The sequence below is a fragment of the Nipponia nippon genome, unplaced genomic scaffold (genome assembly GCF_047370975.1).
Source record: "Nipponia nippon isolate SJK-2023a ecotype South Korea unplaced genomic scaffold, ASM4737097v1 scaffold_2, whole genome shotgun sequence".
Classification (NCBI taxonomy): Eukaryota; Metazoa; Chordata; class Aves; order Pelecaniformes; family Threskiornithidae; genus Nipponia; species Nipponia nippon.
The window spans coordinates 59,882,329-59,907,784 of record NW_028262336.1 but is presented as its reverse complement, the minus strand read 5'-3'; the positions used below and the strand labels follow the sequence as shown (position 1 = coordinate 59,907,784).

General features: G+C 39.3%; 1 protein-coding gene across 18 annotated transcripts in view; it reads left to right on the top strand.

Annotated features, from left to right (window-relative positions):
- Window positions 1-25,456, top strand: part of INPP4A (inositol polyphosphate-4-phosphatase type I A) — a 131,212-nt gene that overhangs the window by 71,725 nt on the left and 34,031 nt on the right. For 11 of the 18 annotated variants that reach the window (XM_087757855.1, XM_087757854.1, XM_087757840.1 and 8 more), the window contains 13 exons: window positions 5,845-5,907; window positions 8,168-8,386; window positions 9,230-9,274; window positions 10,756-10,874; window positions 10,990-11,106; window positions 12,812-12,891; window positions 15,457-15,610; window positions 16,588-16,678; window positions 17,350-17,497; window positions 21,193-21,323; window positions 21,681-21,785; window positions 22,600-22,708; window positions 24,390-24,407. In XM_087757855.1, coding sequence (XP_087613981.1) covers window positions 8,281-8,386; window positions 9,230-9,274; window positions 10,756-10,874; window positions 10,990-11,106; window positions 12,812-12,891; window positions 15,457-15,610; window positions 16,588-16,678; window positions 17,350-17,497; window positions 21,193-21,323; window positions 21,681-21,785; window positions 22,600-22,708; window positions 24,390-24,407 — 1,223 coding nt within the window. In that variant the 5' untranslated portion in view covers window positions 5,845-5,907; window positions 8,168-8,280. Of the gene's footprint in view, window positions 1-3,094; window positions 3,115-5,844; window positions 5,908-8,167; window positions 8,387-9,229; window positions 9,275-10,755; window positions 10,875-10,989; window positions 11,107-12,811; window positions 12,892-15,456; window positions 15,611-16,587; window positions 16,679-17,349; window positions 17,498-21,192; window positions 21,324-21,680; window positions 21,786-22,599; window positions 22,709-24,389; window positions 24,408-25,456 lie in introns of those variants that run through there. The other 7 variants (XM_087757858.1, XM_087757857.1, XM_087757853.1 and 4 more) reach the window with 4 other exon arrangements.

Sequence of the window (25,456 nt, the reverse complement as noted above, 5' to 3'; positions counted from 1 at the left end):
AACTGCCAGCATCCCACCACTTGTTTACATGATTCCAGAAAGGAATCCAGGAAAGAGCCTTGCAGTCAGCATCTTGGCCCACAACAACCCTCTCTCCCATTGATTTAGAAAGATCAGGGTAAACAAACAAATAATTTTATTTTCCAGGAAGAAGAAATGAAAGCAGCACAAAGGAATCAGATATCTGGAACCAAAAAAGAATGATTTCCTTTGAAAACACATCCAGTATCGTGGCCATTAGGCATAGTCTTAGCATGCACTGTTTAAGAAAAAAAGATATATGGATTAGAAATACACGCACAAAACGCGGTTCAGGAGTACAAAACAAATGTTGATGGAGAAGTATGCATCAGCAGATTTATGTTAGTAGCATAAGACTACAGTTTTGCTATGCTGCCTAAATCCTGGTAATAACCTTTGTGGAATGTTGCTCCCACACTAACATTTATTTTAAAATTTCTAAATACTCGACACTGTTTCATTTCCTGAGTCAATTAGTTACGTCTTGTTGAAAACACATATGTTAGGGAAAGGATTCGTGCATTTCTGTTTTGTCCTCTGATGCTGCTATGCATTTTTAATTTATATAAACGCTTTAAACAGTAAGCGTAGGAATCACAGCAAGTCAGAGCAATGCTGTGTAAAAATGAAGAGTGCTTGGGAGATTTTTCTGGTGCGCCTGTGACCTAATGGAGTTGTCCTTCCGTGTGGGAAAATGTAGCGTAAGGAAAGCAAATGAATGGTTAGTCTGTGACCCTGACGTGCAGTCCCGTTGCACAGGTGAAGCTCACTGTAACCCAATGGCTTCAGAGCAGAATGAGGGATCCCCTCAAACACATAGAGGACAGTGCTAACCGCTGGTTGTTTTGACCAGAATACACTGGCTTTAACTAGTGCTACGTTAGTCTGTAAAGTGTATGAGTATTATAGGCAGATAGATCAGATAGTTCCCTAGACTTTTTGTTGTAATCCAAGCTCGACCAAAACTTCTGATGGCAGATCCAGTTGCAGTGCTTTTATCCCTCTGTCTTCTGTGGTCCCTCTCTCTCATTGCCTGGATGTTGGAGGATATTTTACTGCCATCCGTCTGTAATCAACAGCGATATGAAATCTTTAGCAAATGTTAAGGTGTGTCTAGTTCATCTCCGTTTCAGGTCATAAACTGTTGACGTTTTTCTTGGTTTTTCTGTCTTTGTTCCCCTACCCCACCCTTTCCTGCAGCAGGAGGAGCTCAGAGAGGGGGCTAAACTCTTTGTTTTTTCCAGTTAGAGCAATGCTGTTTCTGCAGCGTGAGCATCATGGTTATGATGAAAGAAGGCTTTAGAAGAGGCAGGCTTTAGGAGCGTGTCCAAAGGACCATCTAATTCAGAAATGTGTTTCCAGTCCAAACTCCTCAACAGAAAATATGTCCCCAGAATATCTCTCCCAGAAAATAGGGGCTTTTCCGTGTCTGTATGGGTAGTGTGAGAACCCCAGGTCATGAGGAGAAAATTCATCCCATGCACAGGAAACTTCACCACAATGTACCCAGCACATTTCTTGTGACAAGGGTGAAGATTCATTTAGAGTAAAGACCATTTGTAAGCTGTTTCGGTTTCTGTTGGTAAAACAATGGAGGAGGCTGAGAGGGTTGGACTTCAAACTGCTCTGTAGCAAGGCTCATCATTTTCCATGGCATTATGCTGTGCTCAACTTGATAAAAGCTGTTCTGCAAACTGAAACAGAGCTGTGCTTTTTCTTTTTTAGTTGGCAAACGTGTGTGTTACAAACGCTCACTTCCACCTGTGGGTGTGCATATTTTTGTGCTCACAGAAGAAGTGCTGAAGAAATAGAAGTGGTGTGATGACAAGTGAAATTAAAACAATATCTCATTAAGAAGAACGCTAATTGTATTTCAGTTGTGAATATAGACAAATAGTCTTAATTTGCACAAAGAACTGAGTGGCCTAAATTGTAGTTTTCTATTAAAAGTACTCAAATATATTAAAGAGATAAAATTAGGTTTTTAGATTAATTGAGTTTGCTGAAGTTCATAGGGGGGAAGGATCGAGAAGAAAGTTTGTGCCTTACAGATTTCTCTACAAGTAAGTGGGAGAGGGTGGACAGGAAAGCAAAGAGAAAGTTACTTTCTGCTGCTGAAATGGCCTTTTATCTAAATATCAGTGAAAGGTTGCATTTGGGGATTTCCATGCTGCACAAATACATTCATTGTATCTTGCGGTAGTTTATTTCATTTTCTTGTGGAAGACTTTTCACTGTTCTTGCTGAAGTCACCCACTTGCTCAGAATCCTGAGGAGGGCTTCAGAGAGTGACAAGAAGACTCTTCAGGGCAAACTTTTTTTTTTGTCCTTGGTAGTCAAGATTCTGGTCAGTGAGAGAGGGGAGCATTGAACCAGCTTGAGAGGGAAACCTAGACCTAAGGGGCAGACCGAGAGGGGGAAATACAGGCTCTTTGTGGACCTGACAGACTAGCATCTGCCAAGAACATTCTTGGTGGGGCAGTCATTTCAGTCAGAGGCAAAGGTCCATAATGGATGCTGGCACCACTTACTTTCTTTTGCCTTCCCACGGGGCACGGTAAGCAGGATGTCCTAGATCATGGGGTACCTAAGGGGGAGTGAAATTCTGTTGTCAGCCAATGGATCTGCAGTAGATGTAGTCTGTGTTGCTGCCCCCACGAGTTTGGCCGGAAGGAAGAATCTGACTCAAGGTGTCAACCTCATGGCTCTGAGTTTTCCTGTTGTTGTGATTTGTGTGAGATTCAGGACGTTCGTTAAATGAGACAGAAGAGCGAAGTGCTCATGAGACTGTAAAAAAATAGCTCTTAATCAGTGTCGGGTCTTAGCAGGCTGGGAGCTGCTGTCCTTGAGCTGATGTTCTGCTCTTGGTCTGCATCTGCAGCCATGAGTGATAGGGTTGGTCTAGACCTTCACCTCAGACCCTGAAGCAGGGTCAGTAAAGTTCTTTGCATCTTCTTTGAAACAGCTGTTGGAGATGGGATGCTGGAATTGCTGGAAGATTGGTCTTGAGCCAGCATGGCAAATCTTGTTTCACTACCAAGGTTTTCTATGGTTGGAGGTAAAAAAGAAGAAAAAAAAAAAAAAATCTATCTGGTAGGTATACTAGAGTGATGGTACTCTTACATGGAAGGCAACATAGTCATAACTTAGCAGAGTCTGGTGTTTCATCTTTTTCATTATTTTGTCCGCAGTGGTACAATTAATAAGATGCTAGTTGGAAACCTGGCCATGTTCCAGATCCAAAATACTTACTGTTTCAGGCAGAATTAATTTCCACTTTTTTGATCACTCAGTGTATTGCTAAAACATTTTCAACCTGAGTACAAGAAACTTCTAACAAAGATGTTATCTGAAGTATCCAGTTGGCTGGAGGAGCCCTTTTGATATTTCAAAATGGATTGTTCAGGAACAGGAACCCTAATTTGTAAAGTCCAGAGAGTGGACCTCACAGTCCAGAGAGTGGGAAAACTAATTGCAGTTCAGTAACCACCCCACAACTACATTTTCACTCCCCCTTGGAGATGATGGTAAACTTCTGGCAGGATTGCATTCCCAGACATTTTTTTTAATGCATTGAAGAAGCTTCTGCCTTTCTCTATTACTCCCTTCATGTAGATGTATCAGTAACATTTAGCGTTCCACTGCTGTTGCATTTTCTGCTTTGGCATGCCTCTTTACCTGATAAATGCCATAAGCCCAGAACAATATAGCTGTAGAAAAGTACAGTCTCAAAGTAGATTTTAATTTGGACTATAATTGGAGTAGGCTCTTTCTCCTGCTTCTTGATGTGTGAATTGGGAAAATCCAGTTTCTTACAATTGTGTAATGAGTGTCAAAAAGTGGGTTTCAGGGTGAAAAAAGGTTTGATCTCAGCTGACACATCTGTTTCAAGGGGTAGTTTGGTAGGAGATTTTTTTTTTCCCAAGAAGGGAACAGACCAAAGCACTTTGCCAAAACAGTTGTGGAGATACGGAGAATATTAGCTTGTAGTTGTACAAGTTAATCATCAAGGGATTATTTTGGGGCCGAGATGATCATTGTTTTTGCTTGAGATCTTGCAAGCAGTCAGAGTGAGACCAGATGTCTGAAAGTTTCAAGCCCACAGGGTGTGAGGCCGTGCAGCTGAGCAGGGTGACATTTGCTTCCCACGGCCAACTGCCAGGACTGAAGGTAGCAGGCCAGAAGTGGCATCTGATGAAGATCTTTTCTTCTGGTCATGTGCTTTTGTGCTAATAGAGCACCAAATAAATATTCACCTAACAGATGGGAGGCTTGTTCAGAAGCCTTTCCTGCGCAATGGAATGACCATTGCTGGTATCGGGGGTCAACAACAACTTTTCATACTTCTGTTGAAGCCACAGTTGAAAACTGGGCTTGCAGCAAAACTTTGTGAAGTGCAAAGCTGCGCATATTGCCAGTATCCACTGTCTGCAGTATTAGTAAGGGCAAAGCCACAGGCTATGTGTAGATGCCTCATGCCATCTTCAAGATGGGGTTTGCCTGGACATGAATTACATCAGCTTTTGGGATTGCTGGCTGCAGGAGTGGTACCAGTCTTTGGTACCATCTGAGGAAACTATCTGGTAATCTCGAAACTAAAGGTAATACTATCTTTAATTTGGTAGGAATCCTACCTCCATTGATTTCTATCAAAAACATGATCATAAAGTTGTAATGGTTGAAAAGGCTGTAATTCAAGAGAGTGATCAGAGCACCTGTGGTTTGGGTCTCTCAGGCTAGGCAGTGAATAGAGGGAAGTCATCACTGCCTGCGCTACACAACTGTGGGAGGGATCCAGTTTGCCCAGCTGCAGCATCAGGCCTAAGCTAGTCATCTAAGTTCTTTCTATAATTAGAGAGCGAGGTATCTTCATGGGGTGATTCATCCCACCTACCTTGGAAAATGGTGACTCATTCTCTGGAAGTGCCTGTGCCTCACCATTGACTATATAGAGAACCTAGGCAGTGAGTTGAGATCGGATACCTGCCTCCTATGCAGTTTAGGTGAGATAAAACCCTTTCCATAAGTGATAAGAGCTCATACCTATGTTCTTAAGCAGTCTTGGGTAATTAGTAGGGCTGGCAATTAAATCAAAAAGCTCAGACTGGACTTCCCCATCTCTTTTATTGTAGTATGGCATACATGGGAAGTCTTAAAAGGCATATCCTACTAATGCAAATGTACTGGAATGAGATGGTACCACTAGCAAATACAAACCTTCAGTTAACCTGTAGTAGATTTAAAAATAATTCACCTTTCCTATATGCTTATTGTTGGCTGTTCATAGAAGCCTACCTCGCATAGTAATTTCACCCAATGGAGAAAGAGCACTACATCCTGATCTTTTGAACTTCTGTCTTTTGACGCAGGATCTTTTCTCCTGACAGTGCCAATTATAACTCTTCCAAACAGCAAAATTTTGAAAGTTTAACTATAGAAAAGCAAGTGTAGTAACAAATGCTTTCTCATACTCAACATATCATATACATTCCTTTCTCTTAATAGCACCAAGCCTTTCGGTAAACATGTTAACATATGTTTCTTACAGCCATTCCACCCGCTCACCGAATGCTGACCTAAAGTCAGTCCTTTTCAGCATAAGCTTATTTCTTTGTGCTCCTGCTCTGACTGGCTATTGCTGTGACGAGTGCTGGGTGAGGTCCGGCAGAGGATCATACTCTTTTTCAGTAAACTTTAATGTGAGAGCTAGTAATCAGAAGTTAAATTTACAGTTAATCTGAGAATGGTACCTGCCTGTTGTTTATAATTTACGCTGTATAAAAAGATTGCTTATTTATGCTGATTATTTTGTTAATTTTTTAGATGTGGACTTAGCTGATGTTATGATATGCAGAATCCCTCCACATATGAGGAAAAGAGCCCTCTGTAAGTATGATTAGTGTAAGTAAATTAAAAATGTGTCATTAGGTGAGAAATTAATATTGCAGTTTAAATGAATAGTTGAGAACTTAGCCTTGGAAAATCACTGCGCTCAGTAATATTTAGATAGAAATAGTTTCAAAACAGAGAAAATACTTGACCCTATTTTAACTTATCAAGGATTGACCCTTTTTAAGGATGTCAGCAAGAGAGATTTTAGCTGAAAAACAACTGAACTCTTCCTAACTGTACCTATGTGAACATATTAGTTATTCTCTAATAAGGTATTTGTAGGATTTGGGGGAAAGGGGCTATGACATCCTGCTTAAATCTCTGCAAGCACATTCTGTAGGTGTTCTGTTTCATTAGGCAGTTAGGTTTAATGGACTTACAAACCATTAAACGTCACATTTCATAAAGAACAAACCAAGAAAAACCTATTGCTGAAAGAAGGGAAAAAGGATTAGTAGAATGGAGAGACTTGGAAACTGGCAAAGAATTTTGATGGAAGTTTTATTTGCCTAAATCTTAGGACATTCAGTACTATTAGAGAAAGACTGGTGATTCACTAGCCACTTAACCACTTGTACAAAAACCAACTGGACATACACTTGCTGTAGCTGACCCTGCTTTTGATCAGGGGGGTAGGATTAGATGAACTCCAGAGATCCTTTCCAACCTCACCTATTCTGCGATTCCTTATGAACTGGAAAACTGCCTGCTTTAATTTTTGGCTGTCATAAATTATATCTATACGCAGAGTGTTGTTTTGTATGCTGTCACTGAGTTTCGAAGCTTTGGGGGATGGGATGTTCAGAGCTCTCAACATCTGCTTCTTCCACTCAAGAATTTACTTTTTTCCTATTTGGAATTGGCTTATGACATATTGTATAAACCTGAGTTGAATCACTGAGGCGATTTATTAGTTCTGAGTAGCAATAGAGCAGCCTATCTGGTGGACACAGCCCAAATTTCTTCCTCCCTAGAATGAACTCCCCATTTAAAATCTCATTCCTAAGCTCATGTAGATGACCAGGGCTGTGTTCAATTCAGTTGTCTTAGATGCTTAACTTGCGCCTGAATTTTAGATGTCCAGTGAACCACTGCCAGTTAAGAAGATGCTTGAGTTCCCTGTGGAGAGAGGGAGATTCTTTTGAAATCCTCCAGAGGGATATGCTGACTGGTTAATTTTAGAGACTTAAGTTAGGCAGGTCGAATGTTCCTTTGGAGGCCTTCAACAGTTTCAAAATGCCTATTTAAAACACAAGTAAAAGCTAGGTGTTTTATTTAATTAGAATGCATCTTGCCCATTGTTAGGTCCCTCAACTGAAGAGGAATTAGTCACTGTATTACTGCCTTTCAAGTTTATCAGATTTTGCACCTAATCTCACTTCCTAAGTGAATGGAGTTTGTCATAATAGTATGAAATGAATACAAAAGTTCCATAACTGCAGTGCTAATGTGGCTGACAGAAGGAACATTCAAATTTATCAGCCAAACCAAAAGCACCACATTTGCAATGTAACCAAATTTTCTATAGGCTGTGTGCTTCTTTACTAGCATAATGGTTAACTTTATAGGCACCGTGGGGGGAAAGAACAACTGTCATGGATGTCTGTAGACCAATAAAGTGTAGGGCGAAGGAAAAGCACAGACGCTGCCATGCGCCACATCAGCAGGCATCCCCTTTTGCTTTTTCTTTCCATCACCATCCCAGAATTTCAGCCTCGCTCTGGCTCAGTAGGTTTTATTTATAGTTTTCAGTACCCCTTTTTCATGGCAGTAGAGCCTGGAATGACACAGTGCGCAGACGCTAACAACATTTCCTGCCCTTTTGTTCTGCGTTCTGCTGGCCCATTGTCCCTTTGTCCTGATCCCTTGTCCCACCTCTGCAGGCAGAGGCCCCATCTGACAAATCTACCCGTGCTCCCCAGGGATTATGAAAACCAGGAAACTTCATTAAGGATGGTTTAATAACTTAGACAAAGGAGAAGAGCAGCTGGTCTGTTAACAAGTCTCTCTCAACCCCCATTTTCTGACAGAAGAGCCTTTCTTACATGTGGTACAGTCTCCAACAATTTGCAGTAAAACGCTACAGATGTCCGGTTCATGCAAATTGAGTTACTGTGCATTGGATCAGCCTTGAGTGTTTTATTTGAATGACCTGAGGCAATTTTATGGGAATAGGTTTGCTGCTGTTAAAAAGAACAGTAGCTGATAGTGGCCTAAAGTTTTGGTGTATGTTTTTGCTCTCTTTATTGCTTAGCGTGGTAATGTTAGAGGAATAGCAATTGGAGACAACCTGCTGCACTCTGCTACTCTGTAAGACAAACATCAGTAAAGCCAAGCAGCAAGAAAAGAAGGGTTCTTCATGACAAAATGACAGCAAGAGAACACAGTCCCCGCCACGGTGCAAAATCCCGCACCGTGCAACGGGCCTCCACCATTGATGTCACCTCTGACATGCTAGGCCTTTCTCTAGCAGGTACGTACCTTCATGCCAGCTATTGCTCTGTTGTTCCTTTCAGAATCTACCTTGTACTAACATTGGCTTTTTCTTTTAATTGCTAGCAGATTTAGATGTGTCCAGTTATCTGGAAGGAATGAGATAAAGGAATTATACTAAAAAATTAAAAAATCTTAAACTTACCATTTTTAAAATAGACAAAACATTAAAATTGGAGAGGGAAGAAAAAAAAAGAAATTAAACTAGATTTTGTGCAGTTATGTTTATCAGTCGAAAATAAGCAATGGGGAGAAAACAACAAAAGAATGTCAAGGTCGAGGAAGAGTCTTGGCAACCTTCTTGTTTGACATTGTATAAAATTTTCAAGAGAGTTCAGGGAACTGAGAATTATCTCCCTCATCTTTTATGGTGAGTAAATTAGGATTGTAACCCCCAGAGGCTTTCTTTGATTAGTGAGAGAGACAGGTACTTTCAAACTTCTCCCTATTCACTGATCACAGAGGAGATGTATCCAATTTAATAATTTGGAGTTAATAGTGGCTCAGATGCTAAGTGGCTTTAATCCTCTTGTTTTCTACTGAGATTGGGCATTTTATATTCCCATATTCCATATAATCTTGCATAGTTTTACATATTTTAGCATGTTTTATAAAATGAGATCATCTCAGGTTTTTCAGATCATTTTTAGATACCAAAGATTAGCTAATAAATATTTTAAATACCAGTCATGGCTCATTGAATTAAAAATATTAATTTTTTCTATAAAATTTTATTTTATTCTCTGTGTGACTGCAGCTTCAGGAAAGGGTTCACATGACAGCAATGTTTGGCTAATCTTGTGTTAATTTTTCTGATTTACAGGAAACATTCAGGATCCAGATGAGCCAATTTTAGAGTTCAGTTTAGGTAGGCTTGGTGATTTTTATGCTTATTTTGATGATACATGCTATTGAGTATGCGTGTGTTTTTTTAATTGTTGATTTTGAAGTGCCTGTCATGTAGTAAGGACTGAAACTTTGCTTTGATTTTTATGGAGATGTGGTACAGTTTTCTTGCTGCCTGTACAGTATCTTTTGATAAGCAGTCAGCAGTTTGATTTTGTGATGTTTTTAAAAGTCTGTAATTAAAACCTCTGTCCTATAAAATTTTAAATGTTTACTATGTGAATATTATTTTTAAATGTTTATTTTGTTTATGTGAAGATACAGTGAAACTGTCTTCAGTCTCAGTATATTAGCAGTTCAGGTCTTCAAACAAACTGAAGATTTACCATTCTAGGACAGAATTTTTTCTAAGTGTTACCAACTATTACACATACCTTCTTTCCTGTGGTCTTTGCTGTCAAGTGATAATGTGAGATGCAGAAGTGACCTAATTTCTGGGATGGCTAAATTTGGACAAGAAGCTTGTGACCGCACTTGAAGAATAAGTGAAAAATATTTTCGTTGTGAAAATTCAGTCTACATTTTCAACTGCAGCATGGTTTTCTTGTCTTAATAGTGGACTAATGCGTGGAAGGTTATGCTCTTAACAGTATGTTTGAAATGAAAAATTAGAAAAAAAAATTCTCAGATGTGTGTAATTGTGTTATGAATGATAATCTTAAGAACTCCTTAGAGCTGAATAAGGTACTTTAAATATTTTCAGATAAATTAAAAATATCTAGAACTGCAAAGCTGTTTAGCGTACATTTGAACGTTTTGCTTGCCCAGGTAAGTTTTAGAATTAACTTTCTGCATCTAGCTGAAGCAGAGTCAGACCATGCTGTAGTTACCTGTATCTAGCTAGATAGAATTTGGCTCTGAAGTTTAATGTAATTGTGTAGAGTCACTCACTGAAATTTTTGATAGTTGTATCCTACTCACCATAGTCCCTTCCCAGCAGTTAAACTCACAGTAACATTTTAGAGGAAATAGACTACTGTCCTTTTACAATTACAAGCTAGTTGTCCTCATAGTAGTGCTGCTTGATCAACGTTCAAGCATTTCTATTGGTTCTCCATGGCAAAATGCCATTTGGTAATGGGCTTAATGGAGCGTGACTTCAAATCAAATGCAGCCATGCTCATGAGATTCCCAGAGGAAAACCTATACATGTACACTGTTCTAATGAGCTGTGCCGGGGGGATGGATAGGCAGGTGTTAGAAGAAAACAAGTTTAAATTACAGCTCTACAGCTTGGAGCCAAGCTGACCTGATTGCACGTTCACTGTTTGCACGCACAAAGGTGAGTGATGTCTGCCTTTATAGTGTGGCAGTAGAATGAATATTACACCCTTCATGAATTTATTCCTCAGGGTATATGATATGCTTTTATAAAAATGTAGTCTTAGAGCCGTATGAAAAAAATCCTGAATCTAAATTTATTTATCTGTTGCATACCTAAAGCTTGCAGTGAGCTGCTAACTCCATCGCTAGATCGAAAACCAAATAGTTTTGTAGCAGTGAGTGTAACTACACCTCCTCAGGCGTTCTGGACGAAGCATGCACAGACAGAAATTATTGAGGTAAGTGGCGAGGTACTCCTGGATTAGATTTAAAATTGAAGCTAACAGAAGAAGCATTTCTTCCTGACAAATATCACCTTGCATTAATTTTTGCCTTTTTTGTTTATGATTATAGGGAACAAGTAATCCTATCTTTCTAAGCAGCATTGCCTTTTTCCAAGACTCTCTTATCAATCAAATGACACAAATCAAACTCTCCGTGTACGACGTCAAAGATAGATCTCAGGGAACAGTAAGTTTTCTTTATTCTGTTGCCTTCCAAGGCAGTGTGGAGCAAGGAAACGAGAGGCAAGGAGATAAAACTAATAACTTTTGTGGAAGAAAGCAAAGTGGTAGCAGCATCTATCCTAGAGAAAGCAACATTGGTAAGGGAAGGAGGGACAAATGCTGCGAGATGGACTTGGCAGAGTGGGGAGCATTGCCAATTTTCTCAAATAAGGCTTGTTGGCAACAAGTTTGGGAGCCACTGGTTTCAATTTAAGAGGTTCTGTCACTTGTTCTCTTCTGTTGTGGACGTCTTTACTGAACTAGGTAACAAATGGGATCCAGTACCCCTAACTGAGGCCTCTAATCTGTGCTGAAATGTTGAGCCCATAATGAAACAGTCCTTATAAATGGAGCTGCTAAATTCCACGTGTAGTAGGCACAGTCTGGTGGAAGTTTTCCACAGGGAGTAATCATTTCTGTCTAAGTTTAGGAACTTTAGAAGTCTGTTTCAGGACCTTAGAAGTCTACTTCTCTCACTGCTTAAAGTTTAGATGCAAGCTGGTGATGAAGTCAGGCAGATTAGATTTTACCAGAGGCTGCTACTGGCCTCTAATCCATGTTGTGTGAAATGGAAGGAAAACAAAAGTCCCCTGGTGTCCTGGGGGCTTCTGTAGCATTTTTGCAGAAGATCACAAATTGTAAAATAAAACTTGCCATTAAATGTTTTTAATCCAAAATAATGGGAAGAATCATAATTTCAATGTCCAAAACTTAATTTAGTAAAAAATGGGCCCACACTAAAGCCACCTTTTTCTCAGCAGGGGACATGAGTTCAAATTCAGGGTGAAAAACATCAGAGGAAACTTAACTATTTGGAGCACTTTCTAATTCATTATGAAAAATGGTTATTTGTTGTCTCAAAGACACTTATTACTACCAGTATCTAGAATTCCACAATACCAAAAATTTGTGAGTGTTTTTACAAAACAGGAATTTGTTTCTGAATAGAAGGTTGCCTTCAGGAAAGCATCCACACACTTGGCTTCCTGACACACAGATTCTCTGGGCTATTTTGCCCAGATAATTTGCTCTCAGAAATCCCTCTGCCCTGATCCCTTAGTGATTTTGTTCAGGTGCAAGATTTATTCCCTTACTGAAAAAAGTCTAAGTGCCAGCTCTCCCAGGTAACTACGTGGATCTGTGGGCAACTCTGGACTGTTGCCCAGATTGCTGTTTCAGGTCCCACATGCGTGCTTTTCCATGGCTTCCTCAGGGGTAGCAGGGCATCTCTGTAGAGTGCATCATGGGGAGGCTCTGGGGAAAAAGGAATACCTCCTGAGGAGGTGCATTCTTCAAGATGAGCCAAGTTTGGGTCAGGGAGAGACTATGAAGTGTTAACCTAGTCAGTCTGAGTCCCATTCAGTCATTGCTTTCAGTGTTCCTGTATTGCTAGGCCTAAGCTTGTATATATTGTATATATTTTTTCTTTCTCAAATCCTAGAGAAAGAAAAGGGATTATTGTCCTCCAACAGAAAAAGGTTTTTTGATAAATAACCAAATTTAGTAAATTTTAAAGGGGTTCAATTAGTTATGCATGGGCGTATGTAACGATATTTTTGTTCTCAGACTTTTGTGCATAATAATTGTATTTTGGGCTTTGGTGCTGTGGACAAAGCCTTTGTTCATTGTAAAGGTAAATAATTACGATTCCAATACTCATCTTCTTCCAGATGTATTTGTTGGGTTCTGGGATGTTCACTGTAAAAGAACTTCTTCAGGAGAAGAATCACAGGTTGCACTTAACACTAAGGTTTGTAATGTTCTCCTCCATTTAGGAATTAACAGTCTTAATTCTTGAAAGCATGCTTAAGATGTCATGAAAGCCATCCGTGAGATGTGATGAAAACCTTTTGTTTGTTTTTTTGTTTTTTAACTTCCAGGCCACTATTAAGGAAAAACTATTTTATATCGCATGATAATTAATTAAAACATGTAGAACAAGACCGTGGTGGATGTTAGACATTGGTTCTAGTTCTACAAGCCAAGGAAGTATTGTCAAGACCAATTTCATTTTTGTGCATTTCATCCTGTCACCTCAGTGTATGTGTTTTTGGAGAGTGGCAAAATAGAGTATTTTTACCTGTGCTGATGTATAAAAAGCCTGGCATGGGGAGAATGAAACCCATCAAAACAGAGGCTTATCTTAGCTGTTTGGAATACCTTGGCTTAGGTAAATCTAGGCTCTATTTACTATTTCAATGTCTGCCTGTTGCTAAATTGTGTATTTGTTGCTAAATAGTCTATTTATCAATATAATGCACTAGGAATAGGAGGAATCATATTACAGCAACATTGATTGATGCAATTTTCTAGTTTAATTCATATTGGAAACTTTCATGGAAGGAATGTGACTCAGGAGGGAATGAAAAAGAGGGTGTGAGTCTAATACCAGTCCTTAAGGTCGTAGTTCTAATCACAGGAATCAAACCACACTTGTGAAAGCTGATGTGGGATGAAGTTAAGTGCAGCATTGGGGAAAAATGAAGAAAACGAAGTGAGATTAAGAAAAGAGAGCTCTCTCATCGTAGTAGCGTGTGTTGAAAGTAGGACAGGCATCGCCGTCAGAGAAGGCAAGGGAAAGTCAGTTAAAGGGGGGAAGCATGATCAGAGAGACTGAGGATGATGGTGTTGGTAGTATCGGCATAATCAGCACTAGAAGCAGGGACTGTGATAAACTTGCAGAAATTTTTTAGCCCAGACACAACTAACAAAACATGGGCAAAGCTTTTCATGCTAAGAGAAGAGATAGGTGAAGTTGCAGCTTTTCCACAATGTATTGTAAACAAAAAATTGACATGATTTAACAGGGGGAGCAGATGAGGGAAATGAGTCAGAAAAGACACCAGAAGTATGACAACGATGGTGGGTAAAATAGTCTAATTTACCATAGGTGTGAAGATGAAGGTGTTTTGAGGGAGATGAATAAGAGGAGGAATGTGATGGCAGGAGTTTCATGGTTGTGTTAGACATGGTTATTCTGTTAGGTTTATTCTTTCATGACTAAGTTGAAAATGGACTTTATTAAACTCTCTTGTTTTGATATCAAGCGTATTCTGATTATCAGAGCAAAGCGTGTGAATACATGCATGTCTTCTCATTGTCACGTTACCCCTCAGATGTATAAGCTGGATGCTGAGCAATGTCTATAAACAAGCTGCATGACTTGTATACTTAAACTTTTTCTTGTAGTCATCTTGTGTTCTTATTTCTTTTGCGTCCCCAGTATTGTCTGTTCCAGAGACTTTTTTATTGTCTTAGCTGTCCCAGCATATTTTTACATGTAAACAACAATCTTAAAATACCATTTAGAATCTATCTTAAAATAATAGCCTAAAGTCTCTGCCAAAATTACTGTGTCATGGGTGAGGCAGAATAAACGACAGCCGTGGTAGATCTGGGTACTGGTGTGTATTAAAAAAACAAGATTAGAGGTTTTACCCCACTTGATTCTCTGACTCACTCCCCTCTCAGTCATGTGTTCATATGGTCTCAGCTTCCCTCCCCAGCAGGGAGATGGCTGCTGGTCTGGGAAGGGGACAGAAAGTTGTGTCAGTTTGTGCTGTGCAGCTCCTCGGCTGACAGTGGCCAGGTCCCTGGGGATCTCCGGCATTTGTTTCCACGCAACTCCCTGATCTCCAGGATCTTCCTCCACCTCAGGGATCTTTTCTCCATTGAGAATCTTCACCTTCTTCTTCCCTAGACCACTTCTTTATAGGATCCTTCTTTTTAGCATCAGGTTTTCTTTCTGGAATGTCAGGCTCCCAGTTTTCTCAATCTAAATAGTCTATCTGCAGAAGCACAAGATGTGATCAGCCTCCTAACTGGTGGCCTTGACTGATTTCTCTATTCAGTGGAAGATTTGGGACGTGCTACTTCTGTTCAGTCCACGTATTATCAAAATTTACCAGTTGCAACTGTACCAGTTGCAGCTAGCAAGTAGCAGGCTTCTGATTGAGAGTTAAAAAGTTTGGTTTCAGACATTCGCACGCACAGGCACACACACACACGTGTGCATGTACATCCAGTTATCTGCTCCCTGTTAATGTTCACAATTTAAGCTGCTTTTGCCTACAACAGGCTAATTATAAAATCTGAACTCCTGGTTTTACAGAAGTATTGAAACATATGCGTGGCTTTAGGTTGCCTTCAATTAGGAGGTCTGTACAGCATCCTTGCAGAAAGAAGGGAGCGTTTTCCTGTTGGAATAACACATTATAAAAATATGGAAAATGAAGTTGAAAAGCTTCCTATTTAAAATATTCATTAAGTTTGAAGATTAATAGCCTTTTATAAGTGTTCCCTTGTTGATAAACAGGTCCACCTCCAAAAAAATCTCAACGCAGAGTGTTTGTTGCAGGTCGGCTGAAAGTGACCGTGTAGGTAACATTACAGTTATTGGATGGCAAATGGAGGAAAAAACTGACCAAAGGCCTCCAGTGACAAGGTCACCCGATACAATTAATGGAAGGGTGAGTATGAGCATTGTATCAGCTTCAGAAAGATACAGACTGATTGGTAGTATTGAAGATAATTTGAGATCTGCTGTCACCTTTCCTGTCCATCATGGTATTTAGTAGTGCTTTACAATTTCAAAATACTGTAGAAAGCAGCCTAATGGTGATGAAGCAGTTTTGTGTTTTTGCAGAGCTCTCGGTGCTAATGTTTGTTAAAAGTCTTGGGGAAAATTTTAGTTTACAGTGATTAAGCTTTAGCTTCAAGCCCTCGTGCCTTTCATCAGAATAGGCTTGCGGTACTGTACGTTGGCGCACTGATAACCAGTTTCACAAAGATGTGGTATTGCACACCTGTGAATTGGAAGGTGGCATCAAGCAAAGCTGTGATGGGGATGCTCAGGCAATTTCCAGAATTTTCACAGGCAATTTTTTAAAAAGAAATACCTTAAAAGACTTTAATAAAACTGAACAGGTTACTTGAATACTGGATTATTATTCTTTTTTTGTGATCCCCAAATATTTGTTTGAGAGCAGATATTTGTAGCTCTTTCTCAGCCTAGACATATATCTAATTCTGTAAACCCTGTGTTCTGAATATCCTGGTGATAATTGCACTCATATCTGTCTATCACAGTCACAATGTGGATTAGCATCACTTTGTATCCAGCCAGACCTGTAGTTGGCACATATTGATGCGGTACCGTTAACAGCTCTGGAGCTGTGCTAACATAAAGTAGTTGAAGGGCTGGATAAAAATTTTCACAGCATTTTGAACTGTGCAGTAGAAGTAAATAGGAATGCTTAGATTAGATGGTTTAAGTGGATTTATTATTTCAGCCCGCAGTATTTTTTGTCCACAGTAAACATATTTGAAATATTTATTTTAAACATGTTGTGTTGAATATTCTTTTCAAGCCTATATAATTGGGTCATCACTGCATGTTGCACTGAAGTTTTATTCTTTACTATTTGGGATTTTTGTTTTTGTTTAGACCGTGTTGCCAGTTGATGAAAGTTTAACAGAATCTTTAGGAATCAGATCCAAATATGCTTCATTACGGAAAGATGCACTACTGAAATCTGGTAAGCTGCTGTGGGCTGTAACAAGTAAGCTTTAGGCATCAGTAAAAGCTAATCTTTTGCTGTCTGCCTGTGGCCCCAGGGCATCTAAGCAGATGTTTCATTCGAATAGGAACAGGCTGCTGATTGAGCAGCCCTCTGAGGGTCGTAGAAGAATAAATTATTTTATCATCTGCGTATTTTCTTTTATCATTTGTATAGTAAAAACAGCAGAAGCAAACTTTAATCATTAAGTTGACTATAGTGTAAAATTTTCCATGCAATTTGCTAGTCTATTCCAAAGCAATCACTGGCGGGTGAGGGGAGGGACAGAGGAAAGCAGTGGCTTTAAAAAAATTTCTTGAAGAAAGATTTTCCAGCAAATTATTGCATGAGAGGAAAATGCACAGTACGTAAAAAAAAAAAAAAAAAGTTGTTCAAAAGTTGAATATATATTTTATTTCCTTACCAGTGTTTTAAATCATTTGGAGGCTTTGCCTGCAAACTCTGGAAGAATGGTCATTGCAGAATGACCATGCTTGGAAAAGCTAGACTGATGCCTGGTTGAACCAGATCTTTACGGCAGTGTGTTGTAGCACGTTAGTGAATCAAAGCCATTTACTTTAAAAAAGGAGAGAATTTGTACACTTTTAACTCAAACACTATGCTAAAATAACATTATTTTAATTCTTCAGTGTTTGGTGGCGCCATTTGCCGAATGTATCGCTTCCCAACCACTGATGGAAACCACTTGAGAATCTTGGAGCAGATGGCTGAGAGTGTCCTCTCGCTGCACATCCCCAGGCAATTTGTGAAGCTTCTTCTAGAAGAAGATGCAGCAAGGTGAGTTTGGACTGGTTTGCATGTGCAGTAATACAGCAATGACAGGGCTGTCATTGAGTTATTGAGTTATCCGTGTTAATGCACGGAGGCACTGAGGAAAAAGTAGTAAAAGCAGCAACTTGCTGACTGTACAGTTACAGTGAATGAGATTTCATGTCAGAGTATAGAGTTTGGGCTTGAGTGTATGGTAACGTGAACATACAGAGGTTATGATGGGAGAGAATTGTTGGCGGAGTTAACACTTAGGATCATACTGCAGTTATCTGCATTTATGGGTTATCTGTTCCTCTCAAAACAGTATTGGTAAGGCCCAGAATATATTATTCCATAGTCATGTGACTGTATTAGGACCAGCACGGTAGAATACGTTATGTTTTTATGTATATATAATCATTTATATACTTGAATACACTTTGTTTTTTTAAACATAGTTTATTTTTAATATGAAGAGAAAAATGAATTTGAGTTACAAATAAAACGTATCTCAATGTTTCATAGGTAGGGGGAAGTCTGGATAGATGACACAGCATAAATGAAAAAGTAGTAACTCCAGCTGCTGAGAATTTTGAGAAAAGAACAGAAGCAGCACAGAAACCAGCTGAGGAGGAATGAGTAATTAGAGTAGCAGACAGAGAAGAAAAATCAGAACCACTTTGAAGGTGAACTTTGAAAAAGTCAGTTGACTTCTGTGCTATGAAAGCAAAGCAAAGATAGATGACAGGAGCACTGACTCCTCTCAGTGAGTTAAGAGATGGCTTTGAGAGTCAGAAGGTTAGTTTTGAATGGAAAGCAAACAGAATAAAAGCAAGTAAAATGAGGCACTGTAGGACAGTAATGACTTTTTCTCATTTTAGGAGGTGGGAGAGAGAAGGAAATCTCTTAAGCATTTTGTAGGTTTATTCCGAATTTGCTGCTTCTTGAAGCAATTAACTCTCTTCCAGGCAACATACCCATTTATGTCTTTTACTTCCCTACATTTGTAGGCTGTGGTTTGCAAACATAATGGTTTGTGTATTCTTTATAAAAGCCAAGGTTGGGGATGGTAAAAGAATTTTAGCTGTATTTCTGAGTACTGGGGTTTTATTTTCGTTGTGTTTGAATGCACTCCTAGAGGCCCAATTAAGTCTGACCTTAATTAATAGTAAAACTACCTAGGGCTCTCAATATCCTATTCCTTTGGGATATTGTGAAAGAAAATCATGTGTTAATCCATGGAAGCAGGCAGAATTAGTCTATGGTGTTTTCAAGTATGAAAATAGTATTTTGCAAAAATGATAAATTCTCACAAGAAGGCAGTGAATTTTTGTAATGTATGGAAAAACTAATGCATGACATGACTGTTTGAGTTTCCAAAGTTCACATAGATTTTTTTTTTCTGCTGTTGAGTTTTGTTTTTCTAGTGACGTGCACTTAGTAAGAGTAGTCAGATTTTAGATTCTAGAGAATGAATGCTGTATCTTGCATAGTTGTCCTGCTACAACCTTGATGGAGGGGGCTTGGGATATGCCATTACACATTTAGACATGTGTTATTCATGGTTTATTTTATATATTTGGTTCTCTACAGCTTTCCTCACAGTATGTTTAAAAGCACCTATTCATTATGAGGTACAGCCATAATCTTGTAAAGAGTTGGCAGGCTTACCTATAAGGTGCCATCTGTGGTGGATGTAGTTTAAAGACTTGAAGATAATAAGAGGAGAATTTAGGGTGAATGGGGAAAAAAGATGTGGCTTCCTGTAAGACTCTGTGGGCAGTGAAGTTTCTTAAAGTGTTAGCCATGAAATGTGACTGCTCAGAGGCTCTTGCTAAAATCATATAGAGATTGATGGATGCATATTGTATACAGTTGCGGGTTAATAACAGCCCAGGTGATTGCTAATACAACTTTGTATGCTCTGAATTGTGTGGCTCAAAGGTAAATATGACTTTTGTGTAATTAGCGAGAAAGACTCCATTCTCTCTGTTCAGTTGAGGTGACCCTCAATGACATGCAGAATTCTTTTCTGTCAGTGCTTTTATATTTCTAATAAATGATTATTTTTCTTTAAGGTGGGTTACTGTCATGTTCATTTTGAATTAGTGCCCTGTTTTGTTACAGTGTGGGAAATAGCACAATCACACTTTGTATTCATAGGATCTCTCAGATATGGCCAGGCACTCTTTTCTCCATTCTTTGTGCTGCAGCCCAGAGGAATGCCGAACAGCTACACAAGCACAGCTGCTTCTGTCTTAACATCTTGGTGACTTTTAAAATGTCCTTGGATAATCACAAATGCTGTCTCTTACATAGAGCCCTTCTGGGCCAGAGCTCTTTGAAAGGAAACATCTAATGGGGGGCATATTTTAACTGCTAATTATTTATCGTGTGCACATCCCCTGCTATCTTAGCCCTATGGGACAAACAAGTAAACTTGAAGTGTTAAGCTGTGAATTTACTTCAGAAAGACCTAGGCTCAAATGCACGGCTTGTTTTGAGCAGGGAGCTTGACAAGGTGGTCATAATAGCATCTTATGCAGAAGCAGTTTACAAGATGAAACTGGAAGTGTCTTTTTCCAAGTCCTGATAAATATAGTTTACACTGTTGCCTATTGGCAAATCAGTCTGGTGTTTTTCTTGGAAATTTGCTTCCTTTTGATAATATCCTAAATACTATGGAATGGAAATTGTTCTGTGAAATGCTATCTTAAATTATATACAGACAATTGATTAAAACTATGGATTAAGGATATTGAGAGAACTGCAAAAAGAACTGCTGATCCTTTTGACAGATGATTGTTCGACCTTTTCTGGGGTAACGTGCTGTTGAATTATGTCTGGTGTTGACTGGTTTACTTTTTCCCTTCTTCCTTTATTCTTAATAATATCTTAATCCAAGAAGACAGTAATACAAGCATGACATGAAATACACTGCATATTTTCTCAGCACCACTGTCGGGGAACAGTATGTAACACAGGATTGCCATGTGTGATGGAAAATCTAGCAGTCAGGGTGCAATGGGAAAGCCAGGGGTTTTCCTGTTCATATCTAGGGGTACCCAGTCGTCCTTTATTCCACCTACAGTGAAACTTGAGTGCCTACAATCCAAAATCTCCGATGAAGGTTTTGTTGGCTCATCTTTTGTCTCTCCAAACCCTTATTAATGCTCCCGCTTCTTAGACCTTCCCTGCCTGGCCTTGAAAACTGTTGTGTAGATACCTGGCCAGCGCAGATACTCCTTGTACCTAATGTCAGATAGGTGCTAATCTCCCACCTAAGCTGTGTCACAGTTCTGATTTAATTTGAGAGCCACCAAAGTTCACCAGAGTAGCCTAAAAAGGTCCTCATTGTCCCAAGTCGCATGAGATGATGACAGTGCCTGTCATTTGCAAATCATCACATACTTTGGAAGCTCCTGCAGAAAGGTGGGAAGCTTTGGTTTTGACCAACACCTGACGCTCCTGGGGGGAACATGGTGTATTCTGCCTGTGAGGAACCTATGTACCTTGCAGAACTGCTCAACAGCTGTGCTGTGGGATGTATGTTTGGAAGCATTCCCAGTCTGGTGACTAGGTTAGACCAGAGTGAATTGAGAATGTGTCAGCTGAGGATAGTGCTACGCTGATAAAATGTGAAACTCGTTCTTGGTCAAGTGGACAATGGAGCTAAACACCTCTCTCTTTTCTTTTTTTTTTTTTTTTTTCTTTTTCCCTAGGGTTTGTGAACTAGAGGAATTGGGAGAACTGTCTCCTTGTTGGGAAAGCCTTCGTCGACAAATAGTTACTCAGTACCAAACAATTATTTTAACTTACCAGGAAAATCTAACTGACCTGCACCAGTATAAAGGTGATTTCTTTTTCGTAACAATGTGATACTTCTCAACCGTGATTGTTAGTACTTCTCCGAAACTGGGAACCCAGAATGTTTTAGTTTGATGAGTAAAAAATACTGGGTTTAGATTTCTTTTCTTTATTAACATTTATTGTGAGTTTGCTAATGATCTGAGAATATTTCTCTGCTTTATTCATCCTCTTATTTTACCCTGAAAACAGAGAACAATTATGAATGGTAACAGAAAGGTATATCTTTTTTTTCTCTGTTTTACTTTCAGCATGTAGCAAATAATGAATGAAATTCCTTCAATATTTTAGCATAAGCAGAAGCAGAGGGTTTTTATGCTTACTTTTCTCCTGTATTTCTCAGGTCCTTCATTTAAAGCCAGTAGCTTGAAAGCTGATAAAAAATTGGAATTTGTTCCTACAAATTTACATATACAGAGAATGAGAGTCCAGGATGATGGAGGATCAGGTATTTGTTTCTTTTTCTCTTTCTTCACCTTATTCTGTTACTTTTCTCTCCATTTTTTGATTTCCATCCTCAACCATATAGCCAAGTTTCTATAAACTACTGCTCTGTAGTACTAGTGCTACTTGGCATTTTTGTAGCCCCTTCTGTCCTTGGATTCCAAATCTCATTGCAAAAGAAGAGGTGCAAGTATAATTATCGCTATTCTACAGGTGGCAAAACTAGGTTCTGGAGTTAACTGTACCCTAGGTGGCACAAGTCAGCCTTTGTACTAAGGAATATGTTGGACTAACCTGCTGTGTCCCTTCCACTCATTTTGGATTGTAGCAGAATAGCAAAGGTTCTGTCTGTTGTTTGTTGTTAAGCTCGTGCACTTTTTCTCTGGAACCATCATGTACAGTTACGCAAAATGACACCAGTTTGTTCACATCAAGCTTGTTTCTTCATAAATAACCTACGCTTTCCCTTCATTTAACAGTAATTCCTACTAACTATGGACACACACTTGTCCCATGTATCCTGTCCATGTGAGAGATTCCAGTAATGGCAGGTTTTGTGTAAAGACCAATGTTCAAGGCTTCTTTTTCACTGTCAGTCTTCTAGATTAAGAAACAGAGGACTTGCATTCAAGTATGGTTCTTTCACCTCAAAAGTACTTGATGGATTTCCAGGGTGTCTCAAACAATTCAGTCTTCCATGTCCTTCAAAACACTGGCAGAAAGTTTTACAAAATTTCAGAGTAGTTGAATTTCCACAATTGTTTGTCCACAGTAAAGATGACAAGCTTTCATTTGTAAGTCCTTTTTGTCCATCCCAGATCAGAACTACGACATAGTCACCATAGGAGCACCAGCAGCTCATTGTCAAGGCTTTAAATCGGGTGGCTTGCGGAAAAAGCTGCATAAATTTGAAGAGGCAAAGAAACAGTAAGTAGAAGTGTTGTTGTCAGCTGTTATTGTGCCTTTTCCTCCTAGTCCATGCTCAGTGATTTGGAAAATCATTCCATTCTCTGGTTTTGTTGCACTTCATTCAATAGTTCTACTATACAATGTGAAGATGAGTCCATGTTTTTTTTCCAAAGAAGGAGAAGGAAAACAGTTTCCCCTTGATATTACCATATTTGTTTGTTTACTGAGGGACCCTTTCTAATAGTCTTTTTAGTGAAATCTTTCATTTTCCTGAATACTTGTTGGCTCATTTACTTTAGCTATTTAATGTGTTGGGTTTGGGTTCTTCCTAATTGTGGATTAGAAAATTTGTCTGTAGAACCTCCTCAGCTGCACTACATCATGCTTTCAGCCCATTATTTTCAGGAGACTTTCACCCCTCTCATAGCTTCAAGGTGCTGTTGCTCAGCTCTCTTTAGTACAGAACAGCTGTCACTGATAGGCAAATTCCTTGTTGACAACTTGGGTTTAGTTCTGGGACTATTACTGGCGCCTTTTCTGTACTGCCTCAAGGTTTATGCACAGATTAGGCTTCTGAGTCTGGCCTCACTCTGCTCTACAGGCAGGATACTTGACCTCCACAGTCCTGGCTTCAGGGACTGTCTAGTAACCTCTCTAGAAGTGCAACCACATGTACTAGAGGAAAGGGCAGAAATTGGGAAGGTCACATATGCAAGAGGGAGAGACCTGCACCCACTCCAGCTCCCAAGGAAGAGATAATGCTGTCTGGGTCTGCATTACTTTTGCTGCAGTATGAAGAATTTAAGGAACAATGAGAGCAGCAGGACAAGGAATCATTGTAGCCAGGGAAAAGAAGACCTTGATAATGCCCTTCCAAAGAAAGGTTTTGTATGATTCGGAGCTGATGGGAGGAGAGAGTGACATGGGAACCAGGCTCTGCCAACTGCAGGATTAGTTTTGGCAGTGGAGAAGTGAATAGCAGCATCCTATGAACCTCAGTCAGATACGTACTGATAAAAAGATTGGTGTGAAAATATGCCTGGTGTAATTACTCCTGACATACAGAGTGTGCTAGGATGGGACTAGAGGAAACGGTAAACCTAGAAACACTTGTATGCTAGGCTCACCCTTCCTGTTCTTCTGATACCACTATTGCTTTCTGAAGTAACCTCCTTCTGTCAGCTTAGCTACTGAAGTGGGCCTCACTCCTGCAGTATCTAAGTTCCTGTGTCTTTTGGTTTTGGTTTGTTTCACCCCATCCAATAATTAAGCTGAGCTTAATTTCTCTCCAGTACTTTTCCTCTGAGCTTTACAGAACGGTTCTTTCTGAGTCCATGAAAACTGCAGGTTCAACATTTGAAGAATAACTTTCCTTTCAAGTACTTCTATGTTATCGTAAAAGCCAGTATAGTAGAACTGAGATCCATCTCCTCAGTTTCACTGTTGTATAGATATTGTTCAGTTCTTTCTCCTTTCATTGGCAAAACTGTGCTTGGTGCGTCCACAACATTTCCCCAGAACAACACGTGGGCATCTGGCAATCTGTGTTTTTTTGCTTACAAGTTTAATCATTGTGTACCTGCCTCGTTGAAAAGATGACTCAAATAAGTTATTTCCCCAGACATCCTTTGTTTTGTTTTCTGCTTTTGGTATTTGCTAACAATCTGCTAATTTTATTTTGGTTTTTTGTTTTTTTTAGCAGTTATGAGGAGTGTTGGTGAGTTTTCTGTTTCTGAGAGTTCTGTAGAGAGGGTTTATGTTCTTTGGGTTGTTTTATTTTTCTTTTCTTTCTTTTCTTTGGCAAAGATCTGGTGTGTTTTAAAGTGTGCAGGGCTTTTAATGTCATGCGTCATGGCATCCCTAATTGTGCTCTGAGTAATTGTAGCTGCTTTGTAGAACATGATGTGTGAATGAATTTCATTTCATCTGCAATGTTGGTTTATAATGAACAGCTAGCTTCCTGGCTCTCTTTGATCATAAGAAGTTAGAAAACTGAAGATCAGAACACAAGAATTTTGTATCTTTTACTCTGTGATTTCCAGTGAAAACTGCCTGGAGAGAGAAACATTCTGCCAGAGGTGGAAGATAATTAAGATAACTCTACATATTTTTAAATCTTTATGGCGATAGAGTGGACATGATTTATATTTTTGTAACCCATGTCTTCACTTAAACTTCACTTAACTTTTGTTTATTTTTTGTTCATGTTACGGTGTTCAGTGCTATGAAAAGGAAGCATTTCTTGATGGTTCAACAGCGCAGAAGTTCTGCTCTAAATTACTCATATTAAAGGTTGAACCCCTAATTCACTGAGAGTTTAAGGCTGTGTTACGGTTTTCTGATATAGCACAAGGAGAGCTGTTCATTTGAAAAAGCAATTGCAGGTTGGAAAGTAAATACATGTGAACTTTACACCATGAATTTTTCCCCCCTGATCATCCCAGAAAATGTTTGTGATTAAAAAAGTAATAATTCTAAATCAGATCTCAATATGCTGCATGGCCTTTCCTGCCAAATACGTCTTTATGCATGTTAACCACACTGTCGTGGAAAGAAATTGCTCAGAGGAATTGTCGCTAAGATCACTGGTCAATAGAGAGCACAAATCCTGTACAGGGAAAGTCCTAAAAGCTGAGATTAATTTGCTGTTTGGCATAGCAGTACTGGTGAGTGGTTGTTCTCTGCTCCACTCAGGTGGGTGACCAGAGGGACACAAATAAGGAAACTCTTTCAAGAATCACTTCTGCATTATACCCTTTGAAAACA